This window comes from Lepidochelys kempii, chromosome 11 (assembly GCF_965140265.1).
Source record: "Lepidochelys kempii isolate rLepKem1 chromosome 11, rLepKem1.hap2, whole genome shotgun sequence".
NCBI lineage: Eukaryota > Metazoa > Chordata > Testudines > Cheloniidae > Lepidochelys > Lepidochelys kempii.
Window position 1 is genome coordinate 27,751,511 of NC_133266.1, and position 26,151 is coordinate 27,777,661.

Below are 26,151 nucleotides of genomic sequence, written 5' to 3' on the forward strand. Positions count from 1 at the left end.
GCCACTGACTTTAATGGGACCAAGATTTCACCTCTGGTGATCTCTCACTGGCTCTAGGTTTAGTTGCAGGTGACTATTTCCTGTGGACCTACAGGGGATGATCATTGTTCACAATGTCTACAAATACGCAGGACAGGGACCCTTGCACTTCAATTTGGGACATGTTTTGAACAGGCAAGTCATTTTGATAAGAAGATTTTGCCATCGGGGGCAGAGATCTTAAAGCTAGGACCAAAGCTACATGAGATCTTGCAGCTAGGACCAAATTCTGATCCCAATGAAGTTGAAACTTCAACTAGTTGCCTCTCAAGAGTTTAGGGTCACATTCTGACTTTTACAACCAGAGCCCACCTTGTAGGTGTGGGTGGGTGTGAGTCTGTGCGTGCGTGGTCACTCTAACTGAGCTTCAGCCACCAGAGATATTCTACGTGCTGCCACTTGCTGATCCACAGGTGGGTGTGGAAAGGGGGTGAGGCAATGACACCTCCTTTCTCTCACCCACAGTGCGAGGGTAAGAGACTGTGGCGGTGAGGAAGGGACAGGAGACCCTTCCCAGCACTAGCCATCAATAATTCTCCAGTAAAAACAAATCCACAAGTGCTATTTATACAAATAATCAAATGAAAGAAGTCATCTACAGAAGAGCTGACAGACATAACTGATGAAAGGAACGGCTCATGCTGGGAATGATACCGATGCTTTAAACATATTTACAGAAATAGTAGCATACAGTTCCATATTAGTAAACACAAAAGATGCTTCAATGCATAGATAAATCACAGTCCACTTATTCTTGGCTTTTAAATTCTTTAGCATATTTTATCCATACAGTGTCATGCTCTACACCAGCTCTATACTTGCTGAAAGTAAACAAAGAACAACAACATTTTTGCCATTCAAGAGCAACACTTAGCGTCTGATTCTGATATCACAAAGGTGTAAATCAGGTGTAAATGCATTAAAGTCCATGGAGACACACTGGTGTAATAATCAGAATCAGGCCCATAAGTAGAGTAGTTCACTTTTGCTGAACTTATAAGAAAAGAAATGATCACAGAAGGGGGAAACTAAACGTAGCTCCAAATTAAAAATAATTACAACAGACACACAGAGAAAACAAAAAAGGGTGAATGGTTAGAGAACAAAATGGGTACCTGTCTTATAAAGATAGGCTAACAAGATGGGTGAGATGCTGCTTCTCTAATAGGAAATGCCCAGAAAAGTAAACATGACAAAGAAGACAACAACAGAAACATGCCACATCAGTTTCAAGACTCAACTAACTCGGTTTCTTTCAAGATGAAAATCAAGCCAGTTAAAAAAGTTACTCAAAGACTAAGGGAAGGTCAGGTTATACTTAAAACCAGAACTGAAGCTAAAACACATAAAACAGAGCTCTGATCATTACTGATGAGTTATGCTGCTTTTCTTCTTTTCCTCGTAAAGTTTGCTTTTATGGAGCAGTGTGGGCTTAATAGGCACCCAGCTCCAAGAAAAGATTCTTATTTCCTGACAAATATAGTCGGTGATGTTTAGACATGCATGCTGCGGTTGCATGCAGTAATCACATGTAGACATGGAAAAACAGTAAAACCCCTTTTTTCCTTTTTGAGCAAAATAGGCTGTGGAATCTGTGCACTGCCATTTCACACTCTGTGACACAGCCATAATACCCATGATTTCTGAGCTGGGAAGGAGTATTAGAAAGTATGTGCCCTGAAATAATTGCAATCAGAATTTATTTTGCCAGAGGGTTTGGGGCCAAATTTACAGAAACACACTGGCTGCATTGTACCACTCTGACACCAGGAAGCTAAGTGAACAGGTGAACCTCATCTACAGTGTATTATGTGCGTTGAAAATGACATACATCATCATCACATTCCTGACAATGGGTCAATATTTTGGCTGATGTAAATTGGCACAATTCCATTGACTTCCTGTGACCCTGATCCTAAGGTCTGGCCAACAACAGGTCTGGGGTATAGATCCTGGGGCCAGCAACTGAATAATCTATCTTGGGTTTCAATGAAATAACCGGAGCACATTACAGGGATTCACATAAACCCTCTTCTGACCAGTTCAGTACAGAAGGAAACAATCTGACCTAAATGAATGATCTGTAGCATGGTAGAGGATCTCACAGACTGAGTCAGAGCACATGGGAGCAGGTATCAGGGTTTCCTAATGTTTTTCTGATTACTGTAAAAACATTAAAGGAATATGCTTTAAAAATCCCCATTAAGGCAATGGACTCCACACTTTTTTCATTTGGTATTATGCCTAAGTAGAACAGTGTGTACTAACTGCTGAGTAACCCAAGGTAACACAAATACATACTGCAAAATCTAAATGCACAAGGGATTAAAACTTCTTTGCTTTTGCAGTTCAGTATTAGATCCTTAACTCCATCTTAGTGTGATTTTGTATCTTTCAGTTTAAGCACTGTCATCTAATGGCACATATTTTCCCATTTCCTATGTTGTCTTCAAGAGAGCAAGACCCCACCAAATTCAGCTGCATTTTTTCAATTTAAATCCTAAGAGCAGAATTCCAGCCTCGGCTGTGTGTGTTGGAGACATCCATTAAAATCACTGGAAGCTGCACGAAGGGCAAGGGTAGAATTTGGCTTCAAGTTCTATGCACTGTAAATTGGTTTAGTCAAATTCCCCACCCACAGAGGTCCCATGCACAGTCTTTGCATTGGAAAAAAAGAGGTATTAGTCAAATGGTGCATTCCACACTTTTGACAGAAAGACTGCAGGAAAAAACAGTGCAACTGGTGCATTATAAACTCATTTACAATTCAGGCTGATTGTCTTGTGCTAGGAATGACACAGATCATATACAACATAGAGGAAGTGACATTCCCTTTTGTGTCACTTAAATCCATCTTACATGACTACTTAGCACATTAGCTTTCTTAACGTGTCTCATCATTGGTGTATCATAAGATGCTGCTCCATGCCCTCTCATGTGTCCTTTGAGGTATTCCACCTATAATGCGTAGCAAGATAGCAAGATCAGAACAGCAGACCATCACAGGGATCAAGCATAAAGCTGTGTGAGAGAACCAAGTGGTGGTGAGGTTGAAAAATTCCCACAGGAAACAGCAAGAGTAAGATCCACACTAACTGATGTTCCAGATTATTTTACAAGAGAAAGGAAGTTTATATTAACATGATGTATTCATTCAAAAATAAAAGGTAATGAATTATTTGAAAGACATACATTAAAATAATTCCTTATCTTGAACAGGCAAATGGAAAGTATATTAGAAATCTCTAATGTAAAATAATAGCTTGCACTTGTATATATAGTGATGACAACCTGTCTATTACAAAGTATTTCACAAAGGTGGGTAAGCAGTATTATCATCCCCATTTTACAGACGGGATGAAGTGAAGCACAAAGAGTGAGTTTTCGAAAATGGCCTCTAATTTTGGGTGTCCAATTTTAGACTTGTCCTCAGCATTCACGGATTATTTTCCAAATACTAACTAATACCAACAGAGCAATTCAGATGTTTGTCATTCATTTCTACATGATAGGTTTCCATGAAGTTACACTTCCTCTTGTGTAAAGTTCTTTATGCTGAACATTTCAGAGGGACTACAAGTGACATATTCTGAACGAGATGGAGACATAAGACGTTTATGTCAAGAAAAGCGAAGAATGCAGAAAAGAGGACAGACAAAGAAACCACAAAAGAAGCAAGGCTCAACCTCCCGGCTCCCAAAAGCCATCTCTCCAGGGCTCAGTTCTGCTCCCATTGAAGTCAGCTGAGCTTTAGCCATTGGGAATGATTCTCTGCCATCCTGCAAAACTCTTGTATGCTCACTTTGCACAGATGTGAATTACTACAATGCAAGAGAGTGGTGACTTAAGACTCACTTACATCACTGAAAGCCATATCAGTCCCATTATACACAGAACACCCCTTATACAAGCATTTGCTGCTTCTTTCATAAAGCACACAAACTCTGCCCAGTGAGTTACTTTTTCAAATTAAGTTACCATACTCCCCTTAAAATTATCTAGAATTATTTCCATGTTCAATTCTGAAGTGGCTGAAAAAGTCTACTGACTTCTGTCCCAGAAGAATCTGAACTCATGCCATTATTCACACTGGTCCAAAATTTGCAAACATTTATTATTACCTGGCTAGTAAGTTTGGACACCTCCTTAGCAAGTTCCATATCTGGACGTCCCAGCATGCTTACACCAAGGCAAGCCTCTCCTCGAGCCTTGGCTTTGTACTGAATCTATTGAAGAAAAATCAATCAGTACATAAAAATGTTTAACTTTTAATGATAAAATGCAAACACCTCCACATGCTGTTCTACTCATTTATATTGATATAGTTTGCTACAGGAAAAATACTGCTAAGGAGGTACACAGGAGATTTACAAAATACTCACATCACTGATTAAGTTGGCAGCTTGGGTTGCTTTCTTAATATCTGGTCGATCTGCTATAGACGTGTAATGGAGCTGTGACTTAGCATCTTTTTTGTATTCAACCTAATCAATGAAAACAAACATAGAGGAAAGTGGATTACTCTAGTTTTTACTAATTAGAAAAACAGCCACTGAGGACAGAATATTGCTGCTGTGAAAGTCAGTTGGAGTTTTGCCACTGATTTCACTGGGAACAGATCTTTGGGACCAGCTTTTGTAAGTCCTTTTCAAATGAAGTAATAAATATCATGCAATTTTAACTGTATATGAAAAAGATGAAAGAAAACATTATTGTGACGGCACTGTTATTTGCGAGCAAACTATTTTAACTCCCAATCACATTTTCTAGAGATGGCCTTTATTTCTCTAGGTGAAATTTTCTGCCTACATATAATTTCATGCATATTTTCCTTGCAAAATGGAGGCTGGGGAGACATCCAGCTGAAAATCAGACCAATTTGATTTTTCTGATTTGAGAATGACTCTAATTGAAAATGGTCATATGGGCTGTTTGCTTGATGTAAATGCAGGACAAACTTACAATACTCTGTTTCTTAGCGACTTCCATGGCATGTTTCACCTCAGGAGGCTCCAGCATGATGGAATAGTTGGACTTGCCTTTCTCCTTCACAAACTTCTTTTTATAGTTTGTCTGTGTAGAGCAAATAGGGATTATATTATATGTCACTCATTATTCCTACAAGGAGCTGTGTTCTACCGACACTCAAAGTAACTCCTCACAGAAGCCAACGGAGATAGCCAGAGACATCATTTACTTCTTCTGAACATGAATCAGCACAGACAAGGAAACCTGGCTCCCTGCAGTGTTTAGAAGATATCCATACACATCCCACTGAACCCCTGAAATGGTTCCAGTCCTTCCTGTCTAATCAAAGCCTTCTGTGGTAGTGTCTTCCAACCCCCCAATCCTTTCATGGGAATGGTAGGAGGTTAACAGGTGCCTGTGAATGTTCAACCTGTAAGAGGCCATAACCTGCCCATTACAGTCTCAACAGCAGTTCTCCAATCCAGCCTGAAGACATTGTGTTGGAGCTGGAAATGGAAATAAGACTGATAGCAGGAAGAGGTCTCTTGAAATATTTTAAAAGCTATTATCCCAACATTGTTTATTGCCACCAACAAAATCTTAAACCACATAGAAAGAGAGAGGATCCAGAGTGCCTGCTAATGCATAATACATTGGAAGCAACTTACAGCATCAAAGGTTACCTAAAGCATGTCTGGGGGGATCCCTCAGAGTTAATAACTAAGAGATGTGATGTTTTGGGCCCTGATGAAGCAAAGCATTTAAGCATACGTTTAACTTTAAGGTCATGAGCAGTTCTATTGATTTCAAATGTCTCACTGGACAGAAATAAGAAAATGTATATGGAGGAATCTATAAAAAATGCTTGATAGGATCAAATAAACACCGTGAATGTAGCAATAGCAAAATTCTACATGAGCAATAAATGTTGCACTATACTTGTCACACACCTCACTGACATTCTTGGTCACCTCTTTGACACGAACAGTGTCCTGGGTCTCAGGAAGGGTCGTATAAGAACCATGCGGGAGCTGCCTCTTACTTTGCTCTTTGTATTTGTTCTGAATGAATAGAGAAAAAATAGTTGAAAGAAATATAGGGTATAAGAAGGAACTATTTATGAAGACACACAATATTACATGTGGTACCTCAGATACAAGAGAGCTGACACACTTAGAGAGGAGGATCTGAGGTGTGTCTGGGACAGCAAGGCATGTTCCCCTAGCCTTGTTATGCTTCTCTTTGTATTTTAGCTGGAGGAGAGAAAAGATGTTATTTTATGCAATGTATTTGTCTTATGCTGACTTTAAAAATAGGCTTCAAATATACTCATGTTTCTGTATATGGCAGAGCCTTGCAAACACCACTGATGGGAGAAAGGGTTTTCAAGATTAGGCCCATAGTTTGATTTGCTTGTCAACTTTAATATGCCCCAGCCTATATATTCCTACACATCTCACTAGAGCTTAAACTCAGATCTTGTTATGGTATTCCCAACATTTATTCTAAAGACATGGTACTATGCCCAAATGAAAGCAGCAGCTTTGGTTTTAAGTATGTATGCATAATGCATGCATTTCAATGTATGGAGTTTAAACTTGTGTCAAAACCAGAATAATTTATTTACCATAAAAGTTGGGTATTTGGATAAAAAGGGCCACATATCTGAACTGCCTCTAGTTTATGTTTGCAAATCAACCAACCAGACCAATGAGGTTTGCAAGACCAAAACCATCCCAGATTTTGTCAATTTGTTAATAAAACAAACAAACAAACAAGCCTAAATAATGAAATATGAAGTTCTGAGCAAAATTTTCAAACCTAGATTTCTAAAGTTAGATTCCCTAAATCCTTATTTAAATGCCTAAATAGAAGTGACATGTTTTTCAGAGATATTGAGCAACCCCCGCTCCCATTTAGGAACCAAGGTACAGAGACTATGCCCAGATGAAATTATCTGCAACAAATTCTACAGAATGACATTCACAAACTCCAGTGTTTCCATTTTGATGGTACAAAAACAATTGGACATACAACATAGGTTTTAGGTTCCTTAAACAGCATGTAAACTGTTAGCAAAGGAATAAACATAAAGTAGAACTTCAAATACTTACATCGCTTGCCAGGATGGCATTCTTCAAAGCCAACACCGTATTTTTGTCATCTGTGACAGACAGTTTGCATCCCCTAAGGAATTCTCGGTCTAGCTTGTAGTCATACTGTCAGACAAGAAAAGAAAAGCTGACAAAAAGTACCCCAAGCCTTTGCTGTGAAAGAGTGATGGAGTGTGGGAGGGAGGGAGTGTAAGCCAATATAAAAAGAAAAGGAGTACTTGTGGCACCTTAGAGACTAACCAATTTATTTGAGCAGTTTATTTGGTTAGTCTCTAAGGTGCCACAAGTACTCCTTTTCTTTTTGCGAATACAGACTAACACGGCTGTTACTCTGAAACTAAGCTAATATAATATTTTCTAGTTTCCTCACATCACTCTGTTGCAGGGATGCCTTGGCTGCTTGGAGAAAGTCAGGTCTATCAACAGTCCATTGCCAATGAGCCTTGGTTGCTTCGTATTTCTTCTTGTAATCCAGCTGTTTAAAAAGAAACATTAATGAAAATCATATCATTCATAAACTCAATATATACAGAGCCTACTTCTCCCCTTGCCTGAACAACTGCATGAGAATTGGGAGAAGGGAAGGAAATCATGCCTGGAAAAGTACACATCCATGAAAGCAGCACTTTTGGGATGTGCTTCTCTTCTGAGTCATGGACAAATGCAGAGGAAGTCTATTTGTGATGATTTTCCCCCTGCCAGGTTGAAGGAGCATATGCAGGACTGAAAAGTGGGCATGGCCTTGAAGAAAGTGGATGTGTTATCTCACTAGCCTGTCAGTGCAGGCTGGATCCACCCAATGGTGTGAAGGCCTTCAGCCCTTCCCATGTAGAACTTATGCTAGCTACAAGATTAAATCAATTAGCATGGAAAATACTAGGAGCACCTATGCCTCCATACCTGAGGAATTAGGAGGTGCCTGAAGAATAAGTGGTGTTTGTGCTACATGTTGGAAATTTTGTGTGCATGGATAATGCTTTTAAACTCAGCATTTCATTTCAGCCTGTGATAAAACAACACATTCTTCAAAGATCATCAAAATTATCTGATAAGCAAAAGAACACAAAAGACCAGGTTGGGGGTTTCAGCAAAATCCAGACTTAGTGGAGATGCTCCAAATTTATAAAATTTTCTATATTCTGACTGTGATTTTCAAAAAAGATCATAAAGGGGCCTAGTCCCAATGAATTTCAATGGAAGGTGAGTGCTTAATTCCCATAGAGTCCTTTGAAATATCAGCCATTGACAGTAACAGTGAAAAGCATTAATAGCACTGAACTCACATTGCTGTTTACTTTGTAGGCAGCTTTGGCAGCTTTAATATGAACAGCATCTGGTACAACGTTGCAGTGAGACTTATTCTTCTCATAAACTTCTTTGTATTTCAGCTGGTGAAAGAAACATATTCTGAATCTTTATTTATGTGCCACAACTCCATGAAAGTTCAATAACAACAGCACGTGGAATTCTACTTTTAGGCAATTCCCCTAATTGTTTAATTAAAAATTATAACAAAAAAGGAAGAGGCATCCATAGATCTAGTTTTCAGCCATCCCCCACACAAAAGATACACTGTCTTCAGGTAGAGTTCCATTTTCATGGAAACATAAAAATGTATCAACTTAATTCAACATGAAATACACAGTCCACACTAACTTGCGTTGAAAGCTTTTGGCCAAGATTTTCAAGTGACTAATTATTCTGGGTGCCTTCACTGTTGGTGCCCAATACAAGATACTTTAAAGGGGCCTGATTCTCAGAGGGTGGGTGCTCAGCACTTTCTGAAAATCAGGCTTCTTTAAGGGGGCTCAAGTTGACTTCCAAAAATGTAGATACCCCAAATCACTGGGCACTTTTGAAAATCTTTGTCCTTCAGGATTGTGTATGGGCAACTAGATAATATTAATACTTTCTACTTCTCATCCATATGTCCCTCATTACTGTTGTATCCAAATGCCTCACAATCTTTTAATGTATTAATCCTCAACAACACTCCTGTGAGGATGGGAAATCCTATTATCCTGTTTTTACAGATAAGGATCTGAAGCACAAAACGACTGAGTGACTTGCCCAAGGTCACACAGGAAGTCTGTAGCAGAGCAGGGACTTGCACCCTGAGCTCTCAATTCCTAGAGCAGTGCTATAACCATTGGACCAACCTTGCTCTCTTATACTTTCATCCTTTCTATAGCACCATTCATCTAAGAATTTCAAAAGTCTTTTACATACATTAATTAATTTAGCCTCAGAACACTGCTCTGGGGTATTTATTATCCCCACAGTATGGATGGGAAAATGGCATGATAGTGATTAATCCAAGGCAATACAAAAGCTACTGGCCAACCCAGGGAGAGAAACCAAGAAACCAGCTAAAAAGATAATAGCTCAACCTGCAGCTTTCATTACAGGTAAGAGCTGTTCTATTCCAAGCATCATTATCCCATGAACTATGCTGAAAAGGTACATGAATGATTATAGCTTTTCAGTTTTTTTAAACATTGTTATATTCCCTGTGAATGTGTCAGATGCAGCAGGAGGAATTTTGAATTAAAACAATATTGATATATTCTAATAAAAGGCTAGCTGTTATGGCAGCGTTACCTACTAGGTAGAAAGAAACAGTATTGTGTAGTAAAATAAAGGTACTAATATCAAATGCCAGGCATAGTTTACTTACATCACTTATTCTGTCTTTGACCTTGCGCATAAGTAGTAAGAGAGGGGTGTCATGGATTGTGGTGTACCCCTTAGACTTAGCCTTCTCAAATTCCATCTTGTAAATAATCTGAGGGTAAAAATTGTTAAATCGTATTATTCTGGCTAACCAGGCACAATGTAAGTGCTTTTAAAAAAGTCAAGTTGAAAAATATTTTACTGTGGCTGAGGAGGACTCAATTTTTTAATTAGCATACTTCACAGGTCACAATTCAGAGTAGGAAGATAAACTTAAGATATATTTAGCATTATGACATTATGGTAATTATACTTGCCTCACTGATTTGCTTGTTGACTTTTGCAGTCCTCAGATGTTCTGGGGTATCCACGATTGAAGTAAACTTGTCCTTCTGCATTTCATACTGCCTCTTGTATTTGAACTAATGGGGAGAAATAAGAGGATGTTAACTAGACAAAACAAGAAAACATCTTCAAGAAGAGACACAATCATGTTAAGATTGCGTACTGCAATGTATGGGCCCATCTCCCACTGAAGTCAGTGGAAGCTGGGCATACATGCACAGACAGAATGTGGCCCTACGAGCCAGACTGCATGAAGCTCTTATTTATATTGGAGCATCTGGGCCTGCTTGTGTGAGTTATTCCCACATGTGGTCTCATGCGGATTCCAATGTGAATAAGAGCTCCGCAGTCTGGCCACAACTACATCGGCCTGAAGGTCTAAAATAGAACTCTGAGATTCAAAAGGATTCTAAGCAGTTCTGTGAGGTCAGTGAAAGTGCTGCTTTTGTTTTTAATCACACTGGACCAGATTCCCTTTTAAAATCAGTACCAGGCTGAAGACTTTAATTAAGGTCTGGGAAAATATAAACATGGCAGACAAGAACAAACAAACCCTCTAAATATTTCATTGAGTGAGAAACAATATCGGGACACCGATGCCATCACAATGCTTGAAATATGTGTGTATAGTTTCTTTAAGGGTCACTTTGTCCAGCTCTGGGCCTAATCCTGTTCTCACCAAATACACTGAGAGCAGGACTGGGCACAAGGAATGAAAATTTACTACAGATGGGCTAGGGACAGGTGGAGGAAATCCAGAGTTTTTAAAAAACCTAACTCTCACTTTATTCCCTGAATCATCCAAACTGAGAATATTTTGGTTACAAATGAGAAAATAATGCATGCATTAGAGACCAGAACAGCAAGGGACACAAAATAAAGACAAGAGCGTACAAACAACACTCAGAACAGACTTTTCTCTTTGTCACTTAACTCCTCTCATTTCAGCAGAAATACCTGAGAGGAGTTCACATGAGGCTGAATGTATTTTTTCACGGAACTCACTGTCGACCTCTGGAACTCCTTGCCAGAGGGTGTTGTGAAAGCCAGTACTATAACGGGTTCAAAAGGGAGCTAGATAGATTCATGGAAGATAGGGCCACCATTTGCTATTAGCCAGGATGGGCAGGGATGGTGTCCCTAGCCTCTGTTTGCCAGAAGCTGGGACTGGGTGACAGGGCATGGATCACTTGATGATAACCTGTCTGTTCATTCCCTTTGGGGCACTTGCCATTGTCCACTGTCAGAGGACAGGATACTGGGCTTGATGAAGCTTTCGTCTGACCCAGTATGGACGTTCTCATGTTCATTTTTTACTGAGGGTTATAATATGGGCCAGTAGATGAATGGAAAGCCAGTTCAGGCTCTTATGGGAGCTGGATCAGGCTTAGGGTATAATAGGTATAATTTCAGATGCTCCATTACCAAGTAAAGAGTAGCAAATGCATGGGGAAACATTAGAGCTCAAGATCAGTAGAAATTCAGAGAATTCATAAATATTAAGATGATAAAAATTCAAGCAGCTAAATGGTGTATATAATGCCTTCCTGCAACAGCAGCCATTCACATTACCTGGCTCCACAAGTTTGTGTTGTAAAGCGCTGTCAGCATATCTGGTCTCAGAATTTCATTACATCCATGTTGCAGGAACAACTTGGCACTAGACTTGTATTTTTTCTGTCCATGAAAAGAGCAATGAAGCACAAAAGATACTTGTGAAGCCAACGAACAACAGTACAGCTTTAGATTCCAGTCACATGCAGAGTGATGCGATTTAGGCAAGCATACTATGTGTACTCGCACCATTGCATGCCTGGACATCCATATAATTTTAAACATGTATTTTTAATTAATGGTGCCAAATTGTAGGGCCTGCAATGATTTACCAACTCCTTAAAACAATCAAAACATTGAAACACCTTTTGGAAAATAAGAATAAATCTTAGACCAAAAGGGCATTTAACCAATCGAACAAGCCCACAGTGGCCTTATATTTGCAAATTAGATGGAAAAAATAAGTGTAAAAAGAATTGAAAAGAAAAGAAACAGTCAAGAATAAGTGCAAGATGCAAAATCCACTGAAGTTAATCAGATTCTTTCCATTAATTTCAATGGACACTGGATCAGAGTGTAAGTAAGAAAGATGTATATAGGATTGTTGTAATCTTGTCAGTCCCCGGATATTAGAGACACAAGGTAGAGAAGGTAATATCTTTTATTGGACCAACTTCCACTATGTAGGCTTGACAGCTTGTCTCTCTCACCAACAGAAGCTGGTCCAATAGAAGATATTACCTCCCCCACCTTGTCTCTGTGAGAAACATGTCATGTAAATATCAATTGATGCACAATATTTGAGAATACATAGAGAAACAACATAGTCTAGTTAACTCAAAAAGCAGCTGTGGTCTTTGGGTGGCAAAACAGATACTGTCTGATAACCCTGAACTAGAACACTAATATCATAGGTGAAACTATGACATCATTGGCTATAGACATTTCAGGCAGATTAAGATGCGTGTTGTGTGCTATCCAGCCACATTTTGCTTGCACTGGTCAGCACTGCTGCAGTAACTGACTGCTCAGTTCATCTCTTCTTTTGGCCAGTAGGATTCTAGGCTCATCCACAACAAAATTGTAATTATCTTTCCTCTTCTCATACTCAGATGTGTATATCAAATTGTAGCAAAGTAAAAAGGCGAGGGCACAAAGAAACATTGATATAACAGTTTCAAAGCTGACACCTTATTGTGCATAATATTTAATATTTAAAAGGATACTGTTCAGTACCTCACCCAAATTAGAAAAATAAAGAAAAAACAGAGGAAATGTAGATCATTTATAAATAAGGCTAAGATTTTGTCATGGATATTTTTAGTAAAAGTCATGGACAGGTCACAGGCAATAAACAAAAATTCACAGAAGCCATGACCTGTCTCTGACTTTCACTAAAAATATCACTGACAAACTGGGGAGGGAGGTGGGTTCAGCACCCACCACTGATAGAGCTCCAAGATCCCTGCCACTACAGTGAATGGGAGCTCTGGGGGCCCCACCACCACCCGTAGTGACTGGGAGCTCCGGGGGGTTCCCTGCCACCTGCAGTAAGTGGGAGCTCCAGCATCCCCTGCCATGGGGACTGGGCTGCTGCGGGGTCCTCTTGCCTGCCGCAGCAGCTGGGAGCTCCACGGGAGTTCCCCCGCCGCCTGCTGTGTCTGGGAGCTGCAGGGTCCCCCCACCAGGGCAGGTGCTGGGAGCTGTGGAGGGGCCACCTGGGAACTCCAGCCCTGGGGTAGAAAATGTCACAGAGTTCTCTGGGAGTCACGGATTCCTTGAGTTCTGTGACCTCCGTGACATAATTGTAGCCTTATTTATAAAGAAATTCCCAAATTTATATTTAAGGGTACAAGGTAAAACTTAAGAAAGACTACAACCCCTTTCTACAACCCTCTCATAAGCTGCCTTGTAACACCCATTCTGCATTCAAAAGAACTTTGTCAAGTGCTGGTTCTCTGTAATATCTGCAATTGTGAACAATTATGACACAGGGCTCCGGAAATACAATCATTTTTTCCTATACCTAGAAGAAGAAATACTGTATTGTATCTGATACTAAATGTTGACATTTTAATGGTGACCACTGTGAGAAGTGTCAGCCGAGTAAAATAAAATATCTAGAGGCTATATTCGGAACATCAACTGTCATGTCAAAAAGTGCCAGAGGTTGAGTTTGGTTATATTCTGGAGATCTGTACGCCAGCTTTAAGATGACAAAAACTATGTCTAGAACTGTTTTTAAAGGGCTTAATCCATCATTTATAAAATACAGCATCTATTCTAGGAGTCACAGTGGCTACAGATTACTTTAATCTCAGCCCAGTTGCATTGGTTACCATTGCGCATTGTTTCTTTAAATCTGCAGCAGGGGCTGGGGAATTCTAGCCTGAAGTTCTGTGGTGAAACACAGAGATGGATAGAATCATAGAATATCAGGGTTGGAAGGGACCTCAGGAGGTCACCTAGTCCAACCCCCTTCTCAAAACAGGACCAATCCCCTATTTTTGCCCCAGATCCCTAAATGGCCCCCTCAAGGATTGAACTCACAACCCTGGGTTTAGCAGGCCAATACTCAAACCAAGAGAATAGATCTGTGGGTAGTATTGTTTTCCTAATGCTATTGAAGTTCTTTTTTCAGTGTGATTCTTTACCATTTTCACAAGATAATCACAAGTCAAGTTTTACTGATTTAAAACGCTGTTGCTAAAAAGGAAACTGATACCTTTCTGAGTTACTGACTCTTTATTGGTCAGAAGCTGAAAGAGCTCTTTGCATTTTCACTGCTGAAATGTGGGTCAAAAGGTTACTCTGTTTTAGTTATAATACACCTACTTTGTGCCTACTCATCACTATAGATATCAAGAACATCCCTGCCCTTCTTCATTTTGGTCTAACTTTAAGACACATTTGTTTTCAGTAGTTTTTTGTTTATTTCAATGTATTTTCCACTATGCAAGACAGATGAACTTTTAATTTAATGTTATCATGAAGAGCTTTGAGATGCCACTTCATCATGATATGCTATACAGGTCTGTTATTGTACTTACCTCATTCATTAGCTGAGTAGCATGTTTAAAATGCCTATTAATTGGACAGTCTGCTACATACTCGAACTGAGACTTCGTCTTTTCAAATGACTCCTTATACTTACACTGGAGAAAACAAAGAAACTAGTCATTCCAGAGTAAAATTAAAAGAAAGACCATGAAAAAATATGAATTGAAAAAATGTCTACATCAAAAGAATAATGAATCATCACACAACCAAACTTTGAAAAAATTCTTCCAAATGTCATGAAGAGATTTATTTACCCCACTGTAGAGGGCTTTGTTCTTTTCTGCCAGAGCAAGATCAGGAGTATCCCAGGCATAACAACCAAAGCCTCTGAGCCATGATAAGTCTTCTTTGTATTTAACCTGTAGAAAGAAAGTAAGAAGATAAATTTAAAAACTTGGAATAATTTCAAACAGCAACAAAAATTAGCATCCTATTAATGCTGAAATACCATCCAGATCTAAGTCTAACACACAATAGTAATAGTTCTGTGAGTTCCTGCATCAATTACCTTGATAACTACATTTGTTTTTGTACAAATAAGGGGCCAGCTTGGACCCTCGGTTAAATTATTAGGTTGCACAGTTGTAACTGAGAGCACAACCCGGCCCAGAATCATTAGATGAAATCCTGACTCCAGTGGGAGTGTTGCCACAGGATTTCACATATTAAATATAAGCCATGAAAACAAATGAGCATTGTTTTTATGTCTCAATAACATGCTCACAAAAAATCACCACTAAGATAGTTAAAAGCACCAGTGTCTTTCGCATGTTGTAATAAGCCAGAAAGACTGCTAAAGTGCTGCTAGGAGCTTGTCGTGTGACAAACAAGTTCAAGCAACAGAAATCGTGCCCAATTCAACTTCCACTGAAGTCCATGTGAGTTTTGTCACTGCTTTCAATAGGAAGTGGCCTTATTCAGTTGATTTACTCTGTTGATTCCGAAAACATGTCAGGCAACCGTGAAACTGATCACTCTTTCATTTCAGCAGAAGATATCTGTGAGGAGTTAAGTGACACTGCAGAGGCCTCCATTTTGGACACCTGCTTTAAAAATGCAATGTCTAATATACAATAACCGTTCAAACTCACATCGCTGATAGCATCTGTGACTGCTCGATGATGATAGTGCTCCGGCCGGTCTGGGATAGATCTCCAGATTCCCAACTGGCTCACATAGTTTTCCTTATATTTCACCTACAAAAGGAGTTGAAAAGAAAGTTGTAAATGTTGTAAAACAGTTCAAAATCATAACACATTAATCACCCAATTTTATGACATTCCTACTTCTCACTACTGACTCTCCCCAAAGACGTCCTTAAAATGTGGGGCCTGATTCTCATTTACATTAACCTTTTACACCATTCTAACAATGCAAAGTGGCTTTATTGTAAATGAGAATTAGGCCCAGGATCTTTCAGTGGGAGGGAATTAACTATAAAAGCTCTAGTTTCGTACAGTTAATGACAAACATTAATCGGGACTAGAAATGCTGTATACGTACACTGCTGATGTCATCAGTGACCTTGCGATGATAGACAATATCCAAGGCATCTTTCACTGTGTGATATTTACCCTTTGCCTGCTCAAAGGTCTCTTTGTAGCGCAGCTGATAAGAAAAAAAATATGAACAAATTAGTTATATAGCCTGCTAGCAATTATTAAAGCTAAATGTGTAGGCCTCTCTTAAGTCCAGAACTGCCTCCATAGCTGCTCGGCCACCGAAACTTGTTTTTGACCTCTCAACAAAAACACGTCCTTTCTATAAGTGTAGTCACGCATTGCCACTGGTGAAGTTCCAGCCAGTTTCATTATGGAAATTGGACTCATGAGAATGACACAGGGGGATGTATCAGCTCCCATCATGTTAATGTGGCACCTAGGAAAATTTAACAAGCTTTCTTGCTCAAAATTAACTGCCTGACTGAGATCCAAACTAGAACTCAGCCAGAGAGGAAAGATTAGGCCCATCAGAGCAGGGATTTTCCCTACTCACCTTTAGGCTATGTCTACAGTACAGCCTATGTCGGCAAAACTTATGTTGCTCAGGGTTGTGAATATTCCACCCGCCTCAGCGACATATGGCAAGTTACACCGACATCAGCGTTCGTCTGCACAGTGCTAAGATGGTGGGAGAGCTTCTCCTGCCGACACAGCTTCTGCCCCTCGCAGGGTTGTGCTGACAGGAGAGCCCTCTCCCATCGGCACCGAGCGTCTTCACCGCACGCACTGCAGCGGCACACCTATACTGGTCCTGCGGCACCGCTGCAGCACTGCCCAGGCAGCCGTGCCCTAAGAGCGAAGACGAAGAAGAAAGGCACAGAAGTACCCTGCACGACAGCAATGAGTGCTGGGTTTGGTATAAAAACATCCATCCTTTTCCCCAAGTGTGCCCTGAATGGAGGAAAGAAAGAAGGTCATTCCATTTTGAAGTTTATTGGAAATTCCCCAGCCTCCACAGGGAAGAAACCCAGATCCAGCATAGGGAGTTCGGTTGCATGAGAGCTGGGAAGCTTTTTCACAGTGCCAAAGCTCCAATCACTAGTGCAGAGCTGAGGTCTTTTGCCTTTCTATTTTGGACATGTGTAACTGAACAAGCTGACCTGATGGACAGACCAATACATATGGCCCTTCAGGCTTTTAATAGCCCAGGAGGCAATTTGCAATCAGAAATGTGCACCACAGATCTCATTATATAACAGAACACTTCTACAAGTAACTTTAAATTAATATTCCACACTTGACACAAAAACTAATTTCATCCTCAAATCCGTACCCAGGTCAGCTCAGACAGAAATTGATTTTTAATGAATCTGCATTCTAAGTAAAAGGGAATGAACTCTCAGTGAGGATTGAGATTTATTCCTCAAACAGTATTGAGATGAAGAAGTGGGATAAAAGCATTTCTGTGCTTGCTTCCAGCATCAATACTTTCATCCTAATCTATATTATTTGTAAATGTCACATGGGGAAGCAATTCATTTTGTCCCGATTTATTTCTCTCTCCCTCTCATTCTTTCCTTTTTTTTTGACTAGCACATTTGAACACAAGATTGGCTGGAAAAAAACAAAATATAAAAAGATATATGGTGCCTTGAGTCTAAACATAGGAATCTCACTGACATCATTTTAAAATCAGCATGGAGATGGAGTGACAGATACAGCATGCACCATAGTGGGATTTGGATGCACAGGCAGTCTTTATTTTATATATTGCCATTTGTTCATTTCCCCCAGCTCCTTTTCTGCTCTATCAAAAGATGAGAGAAAGTATCAGTGATGATGTCTGCGGGGTACATACATCACTAGCATTCCAGTAAGCCTTCTTCGCCCTGATGAGGATAGGCGTGTCAGAGACAGTTGTGTACTTGTGCTTCATCTTCTCATATTGGACTTTGTACTTTTTCTAAGATCAGATGGCAGGAGGGAAAAGAACAAAAATATAATTAGTTACAAAGATATTTGCCCAGCTGATTTTGTGTTAACACCCAGGGAAGCTACATTTAGTACACTTTGTTGACCGTCATTACTGCAAGATACTAAGTGCATTCAACTTCCACTGAAGTCGATGGGAGTTGAAGTTGCTCAGCAGCTTCTGAAAGTTGCTCAGCACCGTGTAGAACCAGGTCCTAATCAATCTGCTCTGCATGATGCCTTACAGAAGGGTGGACAACATTTTCTATTTGGGGGTAGAGGCTAGTGTTAAAAATCATAGTTGTTGATCATCACTTTAATGAGTAGTTTTGTACCATGACAACATTTGTCCACTTTTAATAAACACAAAAACCAGCTTCTGTTCCAAACTCAGTGTTTCCTGTATTTATTAATGTAGCCCTTAAAGGGTTTATTTTATTTTATTTTATTTTATTGGGGGGGAGGGGCAATGCTAATGCTACGTCTATGGCTTCGTAAGTCTGAATATTACAGACATGCATTTAGAAGCAGATGATTTTTCTCTTTTACAAAACATTTCTATTTGTTAGAATTATATATTAAATGAAAAACTACCCAGGGATCATACAAGGAAATGTAATACTTAAGAATCAGAAGATTTAAAATAAAATAAAGGTGTATTCTGTTACCCCTACACATACTACCCCAGTAATGTTAGAATTGGAACCTTCACATAGCATAGCTGTGCTGAAGATGGGAGCAGGTATCTTACCTCACTGACCATGTCCTTCACGTGTTTTGCAAGCGTTAAGGCTGGAGTCTGATCACCAACATGGTGATGGGGTCTCTCTTTGGTGGCTAGCTCTACATACAAGTACTGTGACAAGGAAAGAAAAACAGAATGTTAGAAACATATTTTCTGAACAAACTTTATCTTGGGAACCCTACAAAATGACTGTGTGCTGAAAATGCGTATGCACACACACTCATCGTGAAAATGTAATCCACTCATTCATCTTCTAGGTCCTCCCTCACCTCACCCTTCTTCTATCTCAATACTCTGGCTACTCCATAAATGCCAGCAAAATATTTACAAATCAAAATCCCAAATGAGCGTAATAGCAGTGACCTTCACATGGCCCTTATCAAGAGCTTTTATTCTGGGCCATCTTTAAAAAACATTACTGATTATTTACAGGATCAGGGTTTCACCTTTAGGAACTAGAAAAACTACAGGGAACATACCCTGGTGTAAATTAATAACACCTATGGCAGCTGCACTAATTAAAAGCAAGTTTCTGGCTTTGACAACCCCATGCAGCACTAAGGGAGAAGGAACTCTTTGTACCCTCTGCCTGTGTTTACACACACACACACTAGACCTACATGTTTATCTAAACTGTACATGCAGGTTTTTCACATCACTTGGCAGACTGCACATCAATTAAAAAATGTCATCATTTTACCTGGCTAATGAGCCCATTAATAAAGACAGATTTTACTGGCTACCTTGGATTTTAGAGAATTTGAATGGAATTGTATTGGGGTTTAATAAAGATTTCTGCTACTTCAGATGAACAGAACTGGACATGTTTGTTAAAGAAACATCATGAACTTGAGAATCATGTTGTCATTTGAAAATTTGTATTAATCATTACAAGCCATCCCTAAGATTTCTAGGTTGACTTGAGAAGGGTTGTGGGGAGCACTGTAGTAAGATGGATTCAACAATCAACACAGATTCCCAGCCCCTTTTCTATTAAGGAAGGATTTTTACCTGACTCTGTATTTTCTGTCCTTTCTTGGCTCGTAAGAAATCTGGTGTATCAAGGATCGACGTGAATTTTGTCTTTTGCTTCTTGCCTGCAGCTCTGTAAACCACCTGGAAGGAGACAAAGCCTGGCAGTTATTTCCTTTGTTACAAATGTTCAATTAGCATTTAGTTAATCAAAGCTGGGAAAGGATAAGGTCTAAAATACATCAGGAAAGCCAGTGAGATGATCTGAGCTTCTTTTGATCACTGCCAACCTGAACAGATAAAATAATGCAATACTTACCTCACTCAAATGTGTCTTCAGCTCCTGAACTTTCCTGTATTCGGGAGTGTCCAGAACCACACTGTATTTATCCCGCATCTTCTTTGCCGTATTGGTGTAGACGTAATTAGACTGAAAAGGTAATAAACATGACGTATATGGAAGCTGCAGTATTCTCAGCAGTGTACAGAAAATGTACAGGGGAGCCTGACCTGGGTAACCCATGATACAACGGCATCACACTCTATTGCTAAAACTTTGAATCAGTTGTCTAGCAGCACGGCATGAAACACTCTGAATTCCTTAATCATTCTGATGTAGCACCTACCACAGATCATCTTGACAACTGCGCATCAGTAAATAATGAATCAATGTTAAATTATGTGTCAGAAAAAAGAACATACCCAAAGCTCCCGCAAATGACGAGCACGGACCATATCAGGAGTATCATATAGGAAGCAACCCAGGCCCCTCAACCACTGTAGATCCTCTTTGTATTTATTCTGTGAAGCAATCATAATAACAGAAAATTAAAAGTTGATCCTTTTGGAAAAAAGTGAATAATCAAACAATCACATTATTTTAGCTTGTACATAATTTAAATGTCAAGTCAAATTCTTCTCCCATTGACATCTGCACATGTGTGACTAGGAAGAGAGTTTGGCCCATCACATTCAAAGGCAAGGTATATTTGCTTACATCACTTGTGATATCTCCAACGTAGCGGCAATGCATCACTTGTGGGGTGTATGGCAAGGATATCAAGTGTCCCTGCATCTTAAAGAAATCTGCCTTGTAGATCAGCTGAAAGACAAAGGGAAAATATTACACATATTTAATCATGCTGAATATACCAAGCATCTCCTTTTTATAAAATGGAAAAATGAGACATACATCACTGATAGCTTCCTGTGTGGCTTTGACTTGGCGAATTTCTGGTGTGTCAGGGGTGGTATGAATCTTGTCCTTATTTTTGTGGTATATCTCCCTATACAGCCTCTGCACCAAAGGAGAGAGTATTCCATGTGTTAAAACAGAACTCTTAAAAGAAAGCCATACAGCATCCGGGTTAGCAGAAAATAAATAGCTATTGCTCTGTTAACCCCAGACTTCCTTCTACTTCCATGCACTAGACAGTACAGAAGGACAGGAGAAGATGGAACCACTTTACTAGAAAGGTTTGGTTCTTATACGGTGAAGACACTTCACAACAACTATTCTATTAACATCTTGGAAATGTGTTACAGAGAATCTAAGGCCCAGATCATGGAAACACTTGTGCATATGCTTAATTTAAGCACATGTTAAAATCAATGGTTAAGAAAGCGTGTGGGTTTTTTTGCAAGCTTTGGGCCAAAAAATGTTGAAAATATGGATCTCACTAGCACAGAGACTTACCACTTTCTCAACAGCTTTTATTAAACAGCAGCTAGATTGTTTTATGAAATTATGTTGTAATGTATTTTATTATACACCAGCAATATCAAATAATGATGCATTAATACAAAAATATATAATTAACATTTACAGTACCTCGTTAAGAACTTTATTCACTTTCTTTATATACTCAAAGCCAACAGCTTTGGGTCCAAGAGTGTAGCCTTTAGCCTTGATGTGCTCATAGGCTTCTTTGTATTTAAGCTGTAAAATTAAAAAAGAAGTTTTAAAATAAAAGGGTGTAAGAACAATCATATATGATGTTGGCTTGTGACGGCATCTGTAATAAATGCCTGCTTATCTACTACTATTTACAGCCAATATAAATAAAGGACTACATTCAGGGTTGGCGCTTCTGTACAGCACAAAGCCAGACTTTGAAAGGTATTCAGATGAGAGTAGGTGCCTAGGCACGTCTGAAAAGCCTACTAGGCATCTATATGCATTTGTAAGCACCTAAATACCTTTAAAAATCTTTATGGGTAGGTGGTGTATTGAGGACTCCAAAGGATGTTCAGATTCAGCTATCTCTGTGAGAGCTTCTGCCAGAAGGGTACCCCGGCACAAATCAAAGCCATGCTCTCCCACCAGATCATCCTGATTATCCTGCCCTTCCTCAGGGGGTTAATTTTTCCTGGGGCAAGGTGGCTCCCACTGACATAGGGTTAAATCAAGCCCAAAATGTGACCCTTATGAATCCTGAACTATGGAAAATAAGCCACAAATCTTTAATGGATACATATCATGCTAACTTTGAGAGATATCATGGCACATTTGAATTCTGTGGCTCAAAATGATGTAGCAGAAACTAACCTTTAGGGAGCTATTTCTGTTGAGATTAGTGATTTTGTTTCACTTCTCATGCATTTGATAAGGTATAAATATCAGAGGTAAATTTATGTCATGATAGCAAAATATTCAGATCTCTGTACAGTTCATCAGCTTTTACATATACTCAGGGCAAACATAATCGGCTGCATAGCTGAATAGCAACTTCCATATAGCAATATTGTATGTTCACATCGGATGCCTAGAGATAACCAATATTCTCTTGCAAATCATACCTTAAAACAACTTAGTATATTACTTACATCGCTGCCTATGTATTGGACATGTTTAGCAAGCTTAAAACCTGGAGTATCTGGTGGGAGTTTGTATCCAGTGGGGAGGGCATGTAAACCAGCCCCTCGGTACAGATTCTGCAGGAAAAGTAAAAGAGTTACAATTACATAAAATATGTGAGGAAGTTTGTTGGTATTGCATAGCAAGTATCTTCTTTGCAATGGGCCAAAGCCTCCCCTGATTTAACTCCACTGAGGTCATCTGAGGCATACAGATAATAGAGATACATCAGATATCCTTCTACATTCACAGAGATTTTTTAGTTTAATTTTAGAGCAATACAGTACAGTCTAGCCAGGATGGGCCAGAGGAAAAGCCAAAATCATCACATAGGCTTGGTTTTGGATATAAGGAAGAGGTGCAGAGAAAATGAACTCTCTGTCTCTAAACCCAGAATGCAATGGAGAAATGCTGGGTGGGTCTTGGACAGATGGCTTTGAACAGACTGTATTCTGGATCTCCAGTCTTGGAGTGCAGCAAAGAGAACAACAGCCTCACAGATTGGATTGCTGGCTCTGAAAGGTTTGCATTCTGACCTGGCATCTTCACTGAGAACAATCATAGAGGACATAACCAGTTATAATGGGGAGAATTCCCTGGAGTTTTGTAAACTGGAAATATACACTCACAGCTCCCAACGGAGTTGAACAAGCATATGTGACACGCAACAGCAGAAGTTGGCCATTATTCTGTAGTATCCTATTAGAAATGAAAACTGGATACTTACTTCACTCTGTATATTATGAGCATGCTTTGCCCGCACCAAGTCCACGGTTTTATCTGTGGGGGTCATTTTGCCTCTAATATTATGCACATATGCATGGCGATAGACAGCCTAGGAAATAAGAAAAACCAATTAGCCTATTGATACCATTTTGTGATATGTGTTTGTCTAACCCAGCGGTAATCAAAGTAGGTCACGACCCTGTTTTAATGGGGTCGCCAAGCCCCGGTGCCCGAGGGCTTCAAGTTATAGGCTCCCTCCTGGGGTCGTATAGTAATATTTGCTGTCAGAAGGGGATCTCAGTACAATGAAGTTTGAGAATTCCTGGTCTAACTTATTGTGGGTCAATTAGTATTTGCAGGCTTAACAGGACCATCTTTTGAAATATATGGAAGGAAAAAGCTTCACATTCAGGGTATGTCCATGTAGAACATGCTTGCCATGCTGCTGAAACCAGCTGTTGCCTAATATTCTATTGATGGTATAGCAAAGGGTGGTCGTGGACCAGCATGAAGTGATTCCAACATGTCATTAAATGTTACATTATTGGAATTATTGAGACATGATACATATCATACAGGGATGAAATGTGGTATAAATACTTACATCGCTCAGATTCTTGCCACTAATGACATTCTGGACATAATAAGGAGTGTCAGTGATCATGGTGTAGTCATTCTTCATTGTCTCTGCCTTAGATTTGTACTTAATCTGCAGAGAGAAAGAAAACAATTTGATTTTTGTAAGTCTGGTTGTTTAATTAAACAACTTGCCTATGCACAATATTAGTAATTCAATAAAGTAAATTATATTTAAGCAAAAAGAAAAGAAAAAAGTACTCAGGTGAGACATTTTACCAGATAAAAACAGTCATAGCACTGCACTCGGGGAACTTTAGAATACTTCAATAACACAACATTAGAATACTTCAATAATACTTCAATAACATAACTATTCTGTCATTAATTATTTGTATGTACCATATAAAACCATGAGCCCCAAAAATTCTAAATAAAAACTCTTGGGGAGATGTGTTCTTTGTAATCAAAACCATTATCTACAACTACTTCAACTGCTTAATCCTCAGCTAATAATGAGTAAGAAAACTTTGCCTTCAAAAAAATTGACTAATCAAATCAATGACATATTATTTCTAGATTGTATGAATTTTCATTCAGTGCTGCTGTACAGAATACACAGCACAGTGGCCCTGTCACAGCTTCCAGGGAGCCCCGAGATAAGTGCTACCCAGAGCCTACACCTCTCACCCCTTCTTGCACCCCAGCCCTGCCCCGAGCCCCCTCCCACACCCAAACTTCCTCCTAGAGCCCACACCCCAACTCCCTGCCCCAGCCCGGAGCCCTCTCCCACATCCAATCAGTGGCCCTGATTCAGTAAAGCATTCCCTTTACAGGAGAGCATCTCAGCATGTATATCCCATTAATGTCAATGAGGCTTAAGCACTTTTCTGAATAGGCATGGACTTAAACAAATGCTTAAGTGCTTTCCTGTGTGTGGAGGCGGGGGCGGGGGAGGCACTATGTGACAACACCTAATTATTGCAAATCAATAAAATTTAAAGAACTCAACCTGAACATTTCAGTGTAAGGAGGAAATGCAATGCCCTTCCAGGCTTTGTCCCCATGGTATTTTAAAGAGTGAGACTAGATGTGAAGCAAACTGAAAAGCAGAACCAAACTAGAGACAGTTCAAACTTACATCACTGCGAAGATCATATGCGTGTTTGGCATGCAGAATTTCAGGAGTATCCCAAACAAAGCAGCCAATGCCTTTCAACCAGTTGAGGTCATCCTTGTATACAATCTAAAATATTACAGAAAACAAGGAGTGTTTGAGAATTTCACTATAGCTTAATCCCTTAGCTACATATTAACCCTAGATGGCAGCTTTCAATAGTAAATATCTTTTCCAATATTCTGAAACTAATTTGCCTGGATCCTGGCACAACAAGCACTATTGGTTCTTTCAGCTTTTAACTGAACTGCAGGTGCAGGGTGAGGGAGCCTACACAATTAGAAAGTAGTTTGACGGGAAGGCTTTCAACTAACCTGTATTTTGCATAATGATGCATTGTTGCCGAAATGAGTTATACACAGAGCATTTCAAAATCCAGGGAATTTTGCCAAATACAAATGATTAGTGTTTCTCTCAGATTCTGGGCATTTTTTTTTTCAAAATCTGAGTGTTTTTTTTTAAAGGAAATACAATTGAAACATACTGTAAAAAAATCTAAGCAACTGTGTGAAAATTTGTATTTTCTGAAACTAAGCAGAAAACACAAATCTTCAGAGAGATCATAAACCTGTGCTAATGCAAGGAATTCTCACAATCCCTGTTTCCAGCTGCTATACTTATCAGTATGAAAGACAGTAATAAAAAGAAAGAAGTACTGAAAAAAGACTGCAATTCTGAACTTTGTTGGTGTGTGTATCTATTCTGTGGATGAAATTCACTTTACCTGCATATAGACAGAGTAACTGAGCTGCATCCATCTACTGCCTATAAATAACACTTGCATGTTCTACTGCGGCCACTGGATTTGCAGAAGCACAGATGCTATGGCCCTTCCTCTGGCCTGCCCCTATATTGGAGCAATCATGGAGAGCCTTTTGCCGCATGGGTCAACCCATCCGGGGCATCCAAATTTCCAGAGTACTTAGCACTAT

General features: G+C 39.5%; 1 protein-coding gene across 1 annotated transcript in view; it reads right to left on the reverse strand.

Moving 5' to 3' along the window:
- Nucleotides 1-26,151, reverse strand: part of NEB (nebulin) — a 193,958-nt gene that overhangs the window by 29,891 nt on the left and 137,916 nt on the right. The window contains exons 110-136 of the mRNA XM_073306879.1: nucleotides 25,184-25,288; nucleotides 24,071-24,175; nucleotides 23,468-23,575; nucleotides 22,710-22,817; nucleotides 21,715-21,822; nucleotides 21,076-21,180; nucleotides 20,881-20,985; nucleotides 20,586-20,684; nucleotides 20,203-20,313; nucleotides 19,923-20,027; nucleotides 18,918-19,022; nucleotides 18,054-18,158; nucleotides 16,257-16,361; nucleotides 15,845-15,949; nucleotides 15,008-15,112; nucleotides 14,744-14,848; nucleotides 11,712-11,816; nucleotides 10,112-10,216; nucleotides 9,799-9,906; nucleotides 8,405-8,509; nucleotides 7,492-7,596; nucleotides 7,122-7,226; nucleotides 6,156-6,260; nucleotides 5,958-6,068; nucleotides 5,002-5,112; nucleotides 4,422-4,523; nucleotides 4,161-4,265 (exon numbers count right to left, since the gene is read on the reverse strand). Of these exons, the coding sequence (XP_073162980.1) occupies nucleotides 4,161-4,265; nucleotides 4,422-4,523; nucleotides 5,002-5,112; nucleotides 5,958-6,068; nucleotides 6,156-6,260; nucleotides 7,122-7,226; nucleotides 7,492-7,596; nucleotides 8,405-8,509; nucleotides 9,799-9,906; nucleotides 10,112-10,216; nucleotides 11,712-11,816; nucleotides 14,744-14,848; nucleotides 15,008-15,112; nucleotides 15,845-15,949; nucleotides 16,257-16,361; nucleotides 18,054-18,158; nucleotides 18,918-19,022; nucleotides 19,923-20,027; nucleotides 20,203-20,313; nucleotides 20,586-20,684; nucleotides 20,881-20,985; nucleotides 21,076-21,180; nucleotides 21,715-21,822; nucleotides 22,710-22,817; nucleotides 23,468-23,575; nucleotides 24,071-24,175; nucleotides 25,184-25,288 (2,856 nt within the window). The remainder of the gene's footprint in view (nucleotides 1-4,160; nucleotides 4,266-4,421; nucleotides 4,524-5,001; nucleotides 5,113-5,957; nucleotides 6,069-6,155; nucleotides 6,261-7,121; nucleotides 7,227-7,491; nucleotides 7,597-8,404; nucleotides 8,510-9,798; nucleotides 9,907-10,111; nucleotides 10,217-11,711; nucleotides 11,817-14,743; nucleotides 14,849-15,007; nucleotides 15,113-15,844; nucleotides 15,950-16,256; nucleotides 16,362-18,053; nucleotides 18,159-18,917; nucleotides 19,023-19,922; nucleotides 20,028-20,202; nucleotides 20,314-20,585; nucleotides 20,685-20,880; nucleotides 20,986-21,075; nucleotides 21,181-21,714; nucleotides 21,823-22,709; nucleotides 22,818-23,467; nucleotides 23,576-24,070; nucleotides 24,176-25,183; nucleotides 25,289-26,151) is intronic.